The sequence below is a fragment of the Botryllus schlosseri genome, chromosome 8 (assembly GCF_051294905.1).
Source record: "Botryllus schlosseri isolate E-star chromosome 8, Bs_hap1, whole genome shotgun sequence".
NCBI classification, from domain to species: Eukaryota; Metazoa; Chordata; class Ascidiacea; order Stolidobranchia; family Styelidae; genus Botryllus; species Botryllus schlosseri.
This window is the reverse complement of record NC_137243.1, coordinates 1,219,446-1,232,242: the sequence shown is the minus strand read 5'-3', so window position 1 is coordinate 1,232,242 and position 12,797 is coordinate 1,219,446. Positions and strand designations below refer to the sequence as shown.

The following is a 12,797-nucleotide window of genomic DNA, read 5'->3' as shown; positions in this document are numbered from 1 at the left end:
ATTCGAAGCCTGAAACTCGATCCAGAATCGAATCACTCGGACTCGGGTACACTCGATTTTGCCTAGGCCCTAGTTGTAACTTGCAATATACTGAAACTTGCCTGTTTCCAATAGCCTGGAATCGGTTCGCGTTTCGGGCCGCGTTTTATAATCGCTCTCGCGCCGATTGCGTAAAAATCGTGGACCTGCAACTGTTAATTCCGAAGTTTGGTTTCTGTTAAAGCTGCGGCTTTGCCCGGCCATTCATGACTAAGATAACATCTCGGCCGCGCGGAGTGGGAACTTGAAGAAACAGGCCGGGCGCGGTTTAAGAGAAAGTGGCGGCCTCCCAGACCGTGGGAAAAGCAAACGGCGATGCGCGCTAACCGGGCGAAACCAAAATCGGGGGACGCGCGACCAATATAGCTTCGGCGGTGAATTTTGTGTAATGAGTCGTAATTTCGTTGATAAATTTCGTGTTATTTGGTGGGCGCGTCGAGCGACGTGTAAATCAGGAAATGAACATCGCTCCAAAGCGTCGATGCTACTGTTCACCTTGGTGACGTCACACCAGACTCGGACAACCAAGAAAAGCTTTTTCAAATTAGACTAGAAATAGAATGATAGCTACACAGTTTTTTTTCAATTCGATTAAAATTAGGATTATAGCTACATAGATTTTTTTAATTTAGAATTAGAATTACTGAATTCGCGAAAACTTGGACATTCAACCCAGTTCAGTTCATATCAAATCAGATTTCATCCTCATGAACATGGGAATGGCAAATGCGTGTACGACTGTACGTACAGCAAGCTCGACTGGTTTCCCGCTATACGGTTCTCCAACACAGCATTTTCACGGAAACCGGGAACTTGATCAGAATTAGAATTTGAGTAAAGAAACATTTCACAAATTAGATTGGAATTAGATTACCGGTGTTTCGCTCTAATTAGTATAATTATACGACTTGAATTATCTAGTTGTAAATCCCGTGGCACACATTAGTAATGTCACAAAAACACTCGCGGTGACCAAGACAATTCAATAAAGAATTCCAAGTCTAGTTTCGCTTACAAACTGAAAACTGTGTAGTAGAAGTAGTCTGAGATCGTAACCACTCCATTAATTACTGTAAGAAGGGAAAATCCACTTGAGTAGCAAATGTAGATGTGCTTCGTTATTGGCCGACTCTGCTTATATGTGTCCAGATGCGGTTTTCTAGTTCATTTCGTGTTCAAGCGTATAGCAATAGCTGCAAAGCTGCTCAAATAAACGCCGAGAACTTTTGGAAACGCGCCGCAAGTTAGATGTCGTATCTTTCGAATGTTTGTTGAATATCTCGGGGTTATCGGTGAAGGTGTTAGATTAGTTATCGGTTTTATCGGTATCGGCTCAAAATACGATATCGGTCGGGCTCTAAAGAAGAATACGCGATATATATGCGGTGAAACTATTTCATGTTTCATCGGTGTATGAATTGCGAATACGCGACGTCACAATGGACATAAGTGGCGGGTCGCAATAGTTCTGCGCGCGCCACTTATTGCGGTCGACATAACAAGTTAATGGTCGGGCACACGTGAATGACGGCGAGCATATTATCGAATCTCAATGTGAGTTTAATGAATGGCAACTGTCATCCGACATTGTCGACCATGATAAAAAATTCATGTGCTTCATTTCAATGGCTATCTCCGGGAATTGGCTCCGTATAACATAGGCTCAGTGTCACTATGGAGAGTGGTATTGATGCGCTACTTATGTAGCTAATAATTATTGCGATGGTACTTTTAGTATGTCGCCAATATTGAGAGTATTTGCCTAGGTCACGATCTGTCAGTCAATTTTTCGATTCTCGACTCAGGACACCGACTTGTACTAAGTATTGGGTATTCAAAATGCCCAACTAGAACTGCTCCCTTAAAAAATCTGCAACTAGTACTACACCTACTGAAAAAACAGTGGTTAGTTGACCGTCAACTAACTAAATTAGTAATTTGTGTAAGTTTTCTCCGGAAGCGTCCTGATACCCGGAACTGATCGCAGGTTGTTTGTCGCGGCACATATTTGAACTGATTCCGAAAATTGATTTCGCCTTACACAACATTTAACCCGAAATTAATTCGAGTAAAATAACAATAGACAGATCACAAGCCAGTCAGTATGGCGTAATTGTTGACCTTCCGTGTGTATTAATCGCCGTGATTATACCTTCTATCTTCTCTTGTGCGGCGCTAATTAAAAATTACCATTTTTAGGATCGTGATTTTCTCACCGATTTTTTCACGCTTCCAATATCCAGACGCTCGGAAATTGCTAGTTTTACATTGTGAAGTCGCAATTAAAAGATTTACTATTGCAATAAGTATCGAAAACAGGTGCGATTCGCTTTGTAAAAAATGTTTCCCCCGTCGTGATTAACTTGAAATAAGGCTTTCGAGGAAAATGAACCGCGTTGTGCTGTAATAAACCGCTTCGAAACAATGATGATTTCGTTACCTTGTGAATTAGCGAGCTCCATCTTTATGCGTCCCCAACCGCAGTATAGGTGTGCATCTAAAACAACCATCTTCCACAGTTGCAATACCAATTGGTATCAGATACCGACTCCGCAATACATACCCGATATTTCGCGGCCCTTCAAAAATCAAAAAGATGCTGTAAAAATGCAAAAAACAACACGCAAAGCCTAATGCTGAAAGATTTTGTAATAATCTGTATTTCTAGTACGGTGTAAGCACAGCTGTAATGTTTGAAACATTGGTTCTAAACCTTTACTAACATCGGCGAACCATTACGCTAATGCAAGCCTTCGGCAAACCCAAAATTTTCGCCTCGTCTCTAGTCACAAAAACAAAAATATACGACATCACACATCTAATACATTAATACAGAGTTCTAAAGCACAAAATGAACTGCTCATCAGTAACAGCGTTAAAAGAATAAAACCATTAAAACATATTTTTCGCACAAAACAAAAATATATTTACTGCAAATTAATGTGAATTCTTTGGTATATAGGTCAGGTGCGTGTCTTGACCTTCAGCGAACTCCTGAAACTGGCTCTAGGGTTCACGTGAAGCCCGTTCAAGAACCACTTGTTCAACACATTCGCTAACTAAGGACTAATGATAAAGTCAGTTATTTCGCACTCAAACCTTTATTATAGAATCGCATTATAAATTCGACTGTATACTGACCCCAGTTTGTGAACCGCTGGCCTAGAACGGAAGTGCGCCCGCTAAAATTCGGTAGTTCATCAATTAGGATCAAGAATATCGGCCTAGTGTTGAATTACCGATGTAGTCGACACACCTTGAATACTAAAACAACAACAACAGAACAGCGACCCGCGCGTAGCTGTCAGGGAGTCGTTGTGCAAATAATAGACTCGGGTTTATAAAACGAAAGTGCGCCTTGTTGCAAGTCACAACGCGTATCTGTCGGTCCACTTCCACGATCATAACACAAACTACGCCGTGATCCTTGATGACGACATTCTTTATGTCGGCGGTCAATGTTTGATTCATTGCATCGCGACGAAATAAGCCAATGATTTATAGGCAGTAAAGAGGGCGGTACGCGGGTAGTTGATGGGTCTATTTTTACGGCGTGACATCATCCACAATGCGACCGCTGTTGGTCAGTAACGAATACTCAATTTTCGGAGTACTCAAATATAGCGTTTGAGTAACTGCAGTACTTTTGAATATTCTGCTTCTGCTCATCGGTTTTTAAAGCAAAATTACTGATTTTTCGGAGGGTTTGCGTCACTTTTGCGGGTGGAATTGTCGTGGCGACCGAGTGAAAATTTTAAGAATGGCAACTTCTACTCGTAATTTAGTAGAAATTTGCGGTGTTACTTGTAGGTTACTTGAGCAGCAACGCTGACTATACTTTGAGCACCTCGGAACGCGACTGAAATAACTCAAAATTGACGGTTTTTTTTCGCAGAGAACGTACACCATGATCTTGGAAGCGCTCGACAAGGATAACACTACCGGTAAGACAATGATTTTTGTTGTTTTTATTTCCAATTCAAATTTAAATTCAATAAGTAATGCAATGCGGTCCTTCTAATTCTATAACACTTTTCGAGAAAGCTAAAAATATTTTAGTTGCCCAGCCCTGCTATCAATTATAGCTAAACTCGTTAAACTGACTTAATTTCCCTTCAGACCACTCGCCAGACAGCCAACTAATCAGCCGTGTAGTCCACACCAAGATTCTCAACCCCGGCGACCAATGGCACACCCTACAGTTCAACGGGGCATCGGCGCACATCGAATGCAAAGTGCGCGTGCGATGCGAAGAGCATTATTACGGATCTAACTGCACCAAGTATTGTCGACCAAGGGATTTTACGTTCGGCCATTTCACGTGCGATCATAACGGGAATAAAAAATGCATGGACGGATGGATGGGACCCGAATGCGATAAAGGTAATTACAGAAACATCCGTGCTTACTTTGATTTGTTAAACATATTAGGTGATGAAATACTTTTCGTTAAACTTTACGCAACGGAAATAGATATCACAATGAAAATAATAGCGTATTTCAACGAAATTGAGAACTTTGTACATTGGAGTATTTGGTTTTATTAAGGTACCAGTCATAAACAAACATCTATGTTTACCTTGTTTCATAAAACATTAAAAGATGAATATTATTATCTGTGCAAAGGTTATCTAGTATTTATGACGTCACTTCGAATGGAAAAGTGATGACGCGTGCCCTTGATACCATATTTTAGCTGCAGTTCAAATGCGGTGGCTTTTTTCGGATAATGTCTGCTGCTGAAATGTTTTTTCTTATACCGGTACTTTAACCTTTAATTTGAGACCACATAGTATTTAGAGTGCAGTGTGCCTTTAACAGACAGCTTTTATTGTAAGAGATAGTATGTGCTAGCTTTTGATCAGAACATATTGCGTCTGCTTCTTGTTGTGCCGCTACGACGCGTCGTAGCGTATCTTGTCTGATATATTTGGGCCCCCGACATATCAAACGCCGATATCTCCGTATAATTAATTGACGGAGGGTGGTATCTGGTGTGGTATGTGAGCATTCCAAAATTTGAAGGCCTGCAGACATTTTCTCGGCGAGAGAATCGACTGTATGACGTCACACACTGTGATGGATAACTATTTACATCGGCGGTCTTCAGATAATATATCTTTACTTCGACATTGGTGTCCAGTATACAGAGATACCTTCGATATTGTCCCGAGATCAAGGAAACCGCCCCGAAACTTAACTCCGCTAAGTGTCTGGTATTAATGCGGCTGACTAATCGGCGCTGAAAAGAATAGAATTTTGAAAGGACACGTTATATCTCCCTCGTGACGTCACACAAAAGAATGGGGATGAATGGGAATAATTTTCTCCCCGTAAATGTCGCGATTCAGAGGTCGCTGTTATACATAGTGGGCATCTGGTTACCTTTTGTTTTTGTAGCGTGTTGTGATCGCGGTATCGAATACTTCATGATGCGTTCAGTACAAGGAAAGACTTTCTCATTTAGGCCCTCCCCAGTGGCACTCGTGACTCTACAGGGCTGATCGTCAGCAACTGCATGGTAGCGAATTGGAAAGAACAATTTTATACCAACAATCATATCACCATCACCAAATAGGATTGTTGATATACAATACAATGTTCTTTTGAAATCTCATCTAGTTGCTGACGATTACCCCTGACGAGTGTTAGTCGAAAATATCTGGTTTATTTCAATATGAATATACTATTCAATTGTGTATTGAAGTTGTGTACCTCCAATAGTCTCTTGAAATTTTATTGTTACATCATACTTTTTACGACATTTAATAATATTTAAAACATACAAGCGGAAATATGACTGTACATGTACAGTACACAGTACACTGTACGTGCAGTGTACAATGTGACCAGTTAATGGTCTTATCGCTGTCCACCGTTTCACTGTCTTTTTTTTGTCTGTCTGTCTGTCTTTTTTTTGTCTGTCTGCCTGTCTAAAATCGTCAGTTTGGAATCAGAGTAACTTATGCCCATTTACAGATTTTGAAAGGATTAATTTACAGGATTAAATTTTACAAAAACTTGATTTTCTCATAATTTCAAAAATGGGCTTCAAAATTTTGAAAAATGATACGCTGATCCGCGCGTTTTTTTGTCACATTCGCGCGTGTTATTCACCCGAATAGAAGACCCGCCATGTGTTGCGTCGCAGATAAGACACGCTCTATCACGTCAACCACCCTTTTAACGCGTCCCTTTCGCGCGATAAGGCGCGGTGCAAAGCTACAGGCGGCCGTTTCAAATTGACAGCTAGCAGGCGACTGCCAATACGGTCCCATTGTCTTTCGTCACAATGATCGCTTGACCCAGAACTTCTCGCTAAGAGCCGATACGTGATTTGACTTGAACTAATAGGATCACTGTTTCGAAACGCGATCGATCTTATTGCGATTATGGCGTGACAAATGTTATGGTTTGCGAGTTGGCATCATACAGTAGTTTTATTATTATTTATTAATAAAATCATGTTATGGTGCTTATAGCAGCGGTGGTCTTTTGCACCACAGTAGTAGATTCAGATTGATTTGCATTTATTACATTGATTGTTCTATTGCGCGTCAAATCGGATGATTCGCTACCGCTAAGTTGTGTTTGCAATGACCTTGTTTTAATCATTTAATTTTTAGCTTCCATGATGCTGTGTGTTTTTATTTTTTATTCATTGTTTTTTTTCATTTCTTTGTATTTTCAGTTAGTTAATCGGAAGTTTTGAGGGTAATCACTTCTGTAGTAAGTCGCAGCTGGCTTCGATAACTATGTTATACAGAGCTTTTAGCCTGGTTATCTATATATCATATTTCACCGTATTGCAGTTTTGTTATATATGTTATTGATTTGACAAATAAAGATTCTCTATCTCTCTCCGATCGGAATTCGCTGCTGTCGACCAAAAGGGTATCCCCCGTCGATGACGCCCCCGTGTAATTTAGACAGACGAATTCTCAGGCGTAATAAATCGCCTTGCTACAGGATTTCGTGCAATCTTTTGTCAAATTGGTACGTGTCGCGTTTCGGCTAGGTGGCTTCTTAGATGTCGGGCGCTTTATCGCGTGCGGGTGACATTTGTTTCCTACCTTATGTTTGCAGACGTGAGTTTTGCCGATGTGCGTCCCCGCGCCCGACAACCGCCCGCGAAACGGTATCCTAGAGATGATTTATGATTAAAAATATTAATATCATGATAAATCGACTTATTGTGAAGTGAATCCTGTCGGAGGGGAGAATATTAAATTGCGCGCGATTTTCTGATTAACCGCGCTTTTGATGATTTGTACTTATCTACCCAGATGCGCCGGAGTTGTAGTGATTATTCTCTGTCGCAATTCTATACTAGTTACTGACGATTACCTCTGACAAGTGTCTGCCGAAAAAATTCGGGTTCAATTCAATATGAATATAATATTCAATTGCATACTTTAGCGATTATGTTTCACACACAAATTTATTTTGCAGCTCGATGCAAACCGGGCTGTAGCGCCGAGCATGGAAGTTGCGAAAAGCCGTTTGAATGCAAGTGAGTCGACCCATTCGATTTGATTTATTCACCTTTGCGCGAAACCTTCCATTATATTGACCAATTACGTCATGAATTGTCGTTTTTCCGCGATTCTGTAAAGAGAAAATAGCTACAAAAGCGCTAGAAGGGGTTAAGATCTGTGTGCGCCCGTCAAACACTTGCCGGGCTGAAGTGGATTAGCTGCAGTTTCCCACGGATGGCGTTAAATCAACAAACCAGACGAAGGCATTGTGCCCTCAATAATCGACAATCACTCGGCGATTTGTCAAAAGATGTTCTCCGTGACATAACAAAGCGTCGAGTCGTAGTCATCAATGTAGTACAGAAACCCGCCCGCGTTCATCAGGCTTAATTACGTTCGTTCGATTGAATGTATCAATTCGAAGTGGGCGTTATTGTTTCGTGACGGGTTCGGTTCCGTCTATTATTCACCGTAATGGCCGTGTTGTAACGTCTCAAATTTACGATGTCGGCTCGCGTGCCGACTTATACAAACACGGGACAGGAATTCTTCACGCGCAGTTCAGTTCCTCATGAAGTCACACCGCAAGCACACTTGGACAATTAGAAACTATTCAGCTCTTCCAAATTAGAATAGAATTAAAATTACAGCTACAAAGTCTTTTTTTCCAAATTACAATACAATTAGAAATATAGCTACACGGTTATTTCCAAATTACATTAAAATTAAAATGATAGCTACACAGTTTATTCTCCAAATTAGGGTGGAATTAGAATTATAGCCACACAGTTATTTCCAAATTACATCAAAATTAGAATTATAGCTACCGGTACACATTTTTTTTTCGAATTAGAGTAGAATTAGAATTATAGCTCCACAGTTCTTTCCAAATTACATTAAAATTAGAATATAGCCACACAGTTTTTCTAACTTAGATTTAGAATTAGACTTACTGAATTCGCGAAAACTTGGACATAGGATCAAGTTCCGGTAATATCAAATCAGCGTTCATCCTTATAAGCACGAGGATTGCAAATATCTGTACAACAGCAAGCTTGACGCTTTCGAGCTATACAGATATTAGATTAGAATTAGACTACCGGCATTTCGAGCTGTTTCGGAGTACTCTAGCATGTTCTGCTTACTCGCGCTTCGTACTCAAGAGGCTATGATATTAAGAATAGAATTCCACTAAGACTTAACAGTTTTCTGTTCTTTATGCAAACACTTAGGCCCAGAATACGCACTCTTTTATTGACTTAAAAATCGCTAATTCTATTTGAAATAGAGTGAAAAATTTGCTATGATTTCTTCCACTTTTTGTCTACTACTTCTACCTAACAGTTTTCATTGTTTTATTGCTCATCTTAGGCAAAATTAGGCCTATGATACCGACTCTTTTACTTACTTCGAAATTGCTACTTCTGCTGTACTTGAGTATAAGTTTAGGTCATGACTACTACTTGAGTATCGACGTTGACTATTTTTACCGCATTTGCGTAACGTACCACGTACCAAGCAAATTTTCAACGGTTGGACTTCCTATATGTTCAGGGGTCGTAATAAAATTGCCAGCGCGTTGGGTCCGAAGGTCGATTTTAGCACAGTAGGGTCCATCTCCGATAGGGCGGAAGCCAATTCGCGCGTCTCCGACTCTCCGGAAACGCCACGCTAATCCGTCGTCCGGTGCGATGTAATAATTGTCAAAACGCAGACATAGGCTATCATGGGTCCCGCGTAAAATTCATTTGTTCTGTCCTGCGTAAATTTTGACCAATGTTGATATTTGTCTGCTTCAGACTTTTGCATATGTACAAACTATACCGTCTCGTTAGTTGACTGTCGACTGGTTTTTTGAGTAGTTTTAGGTCAAGTTTTGGTAGATTTTTAAAAAGTGAGTATAGTTCTGTAGTGCTGTGGATAATTAGATAACTCGATCATTCTGGTTGTCTAATACACGCATTACAGCGAAATACCGGTAATCTAAATCTAGTCTAATTTGCGATATGTTCCTACGCTCTCAGTCTCATTGTAATTATAAACTAATTGCTGATTATTCCATAATTCCTGACAATGCTGCAGTAAAACTGTATAGTGTAGCCAGGCTTGCTGTGCAGACATTTGTCATTAACTTGTTTATGTTAATGAACTCTGATTCGTTACGAACTGAACTCTATTTATTTTCCGAGTTTTCACGAATTCATTAATTCTAACCTTATTTGGAAATAATTATGTAGCTAAAATTCCAATTCTGTAATTTGGAAATAAATGTGTTGCTAGAATTCTAATTCTGATATAATTTGGAAATAATGGATATATGTTATGTGGTCATATTTTGGTCGCTAAGAAGGGTCGTATTCATCTAAATCAGTGGTTCCCAACGTGGGCGATATCGCCCCCCAGGGGGCGATTTGGCATTCTAGGGGGGCGAAAATATCTAAGGGGGCGATAGGGGGGCGAAAACGGACGAAGGGGGCGATAGGGGGGCGAAAACAACGAAGGGGGCGATGTCGCGTTAAAACGGCTATATTGGAGTCGAGACCGTAACTACCGCATCCCAAACCCCCCGATTGGGGGTGAGGGGCCCAAAATCGAAGGAATCCCTTATTTATTTCGTGAATTAACATGAATGATAGAGTAATTTTTTAGAAATTCATGCGACTTTTTCAAAAAATTTTCTCGCTGCGCGGTTTTTAATATTTTCATTTATCTTGATGTTGGGGTCCCTGTCACCCAACAAAAATACGCATGATTTATGGAAATGGGAGACTTCGGCGTCGGCCATTACTGCGCCACGACGCACCAAGACATATGAAGTTAGAGGCCATGTAACATGCGACTCCGAGAAGTGTGCCAGAACGATCAGCAGCGAGAAGACCGAAAACTTCGATATATACACATTACACATATATGTTGAATTGTCCGTAGGCACCTCAATGATTGCCGTCGAATGTTCCTGTCCTGGCTACCTTAACCCTATAGGACAAATTTCATTCCGCAAGGAAAAAATAATTTGCCAGTAAAGAAGTACCAATATGAAATCATGTGCGTATTTTAGTTTGGTACGTTTTGACGATTTCCATATCTTCTGACATAGCAGATATAGGTCACGAAATAGCATCATGTAAAGACGTCAATATACCAACGATTCCGCCCGAAGATTTTTAACTATTATTTAGGGGTCCTACCTTTTCCAACATACCACATCGACCATATTGAACGATTCAAACATGAATTATACAAATTTGTCGCGCTTAGGCGAAATACGGTGACTCACCAAACAGTACATGAAATTGGGTATAGCTGATATGTAGCGACAAAAAGTCCACTGGCTGATGGGGTCTGGTTTATCACCCTATGGGGCCAAAGACCAACGTTTTTTTTTGGGGGGGGACTGACGAAGTGCTGTTTCAAAGTGACGAAGTGCGGTTCCAAATATCTGGGGGGCGATGATCGGTGTGGAGCTTCAAAAGGGGGCGATGAGTCGAAAAAGGTTGGGAACCACTGATCTAAATATAGTTTTGGTGGCGTGTTAAGACCAACCCGGCCACTGTGTGCGCGCACACCATTAGTATTAGTTTTTTGTTGTCATAATAAAACGCGATGGAAGAAAAATGCCTCGAACATTTTTGACCGTGAGTCGTAATAATGTTGCGTTGACACGGGCCGTGGGAAAGTGTGTATTGATCTATTTTGTCGGATCCGACAGAGTCATACTCCATCAAGCTTAATACAAGTGTTGTTTGATAATAACGTAAAATATCCGACGCGAAATTCCATTCCCAAACGGATCAAGAGGTCTGGCCGTCGAGTGTCCGCTTCGTAATAAATCTCTGTCAAGTTGAAAGTTTTTTGATGTTACTAAATAGTGAGTGTTACTGAATGGAATCTGAGTTGTGCTTGAGTGTAATTTGAAACTCGTTCAAGTATCTGATATCGATTGTAGACATGTTCTGTGGAAGTTGTCGTCATACGAGTTTTGTTGGCGGTATGTCGTCACAGTGGTTCGGCAAACACGTCGTCAGAAATCCCGGGTCGCGTTTGAAATCAATTGCAGCTTTTGATTCATGACTCAGCTGGCTAAGATGTCGGTCTAATGGAGCTATTACTTTGCGTAGTGGCGGATTCTTGAGTTAATCCAGGGTCTAATGGGGCCTGCCCGGCGTTAGTCTTTTAATTGAGAGCAATCGAGGGAGAGATATCACGACCGGCAACACATGAACGGGCCGTCGAGTGTGACAGCTTACATGAAAACAGGCTTAGGATTTCGAAAACGCGTCCAGACGCCTGTTACGAATCTAAACTACCGCGGTCAGAAAACCGAATGGGTTGCATAAACTTGTAATCTATAGCCAAATATATTTCAATTTTATCGACATTTGTAAAATGGAAGAGGATGTAGGCTTGTCCGATAATTAGAGAAATAAAACACCAAATTTTGAACTTATTTATCAATTTATAATGTTTACAGAAGCAATAGAGTTTTTTCTGTATTTTCGACTTTATCTAAGGTCAAAATCCTGCCACTTTGTGCCAAACTGTTTAAAATTAATCTAAAACTCGCCCACTACCAGTAATATGTAAAGATTAAGCAGAGTTCTCAGACATGATTTTACAAAAAATCGACAGTGCAATTAACGATATTAGACGGTATTCCGAATAATAGAATCCAACAAACGTACAAGTCACCGTTCTTAAAAAAAATACGGTTTACCAGTCCAAGAGGCTGAGAAACACCGACATTGACATAACACAGTTTATATTCTACAATATACAATGTTATTTTCAATTCTCTACTAGTTGCTGACGATTACCCCTGACGAGTGTCAGCCGAAAATATTCGGGTTTATTTCGTTATGAATATACTATGCAATTGTATACTAAGTTATATAATAAATGATTTATTCTGCTGTCACAAAACTTGCGTTGCATTCCAATGGCTACTCGCGTGTTTTGAATTGAAATCAGGCCCAATTTTATCGTAGGATTCACAAATTTCTCGTTAACCGCGGTACCTGATACTCAGAGTTGGTCTTTATTAACGAAATTACCAGAATACCGAAATTCGCATGGTAACATCATCTGCAAGCGCGATAAAGCTCGTCATTCGTCTCCATCACGTCAACGTAGGCCAGCCAACGTGACCTCACCGCGTCCTTTAAGCTCCAAACCACATTTTACCCGAGTATTTCGGCATTCTGCTGGCATGTCCGTCAACATGAGAAAGAGCAGACAAAGTCATTCGATATCAACCGCTCGAAAATTCGAGTCGCGATCAGG

At 40.6% G+C, this 12,797-nt stretch overlaps 1 protein-coding gene across 1 annotated transcript in view; it reads left to right on the top strand.

Moving 5' to 3' along the window:
• LOC145444565 (protein jagged-1b-like) overlaps positions 1–12,797 on the top strand; it is a 48,909-nt gene that overhangs the window by 9,374 nt on the left and 26,738 nt on the right. Inside the window, exons 4-6 of the mRNA XM_080322563.1 lie at positions 3,935–3,983; positions 4,159–4,422; positions 7,492–7,552. Of these exons, the coding sequence (XP_080178689.1) occupies positions 3,935–3,983; positions 4,159–4,422; positions 7,492–7,552 (374 nt within the window). The remainder of the gene's footprint in view (positions 1–3,934; positions 3,984–4,158; positions 4,423–7,491; positions 7,553–12,797) is intronic.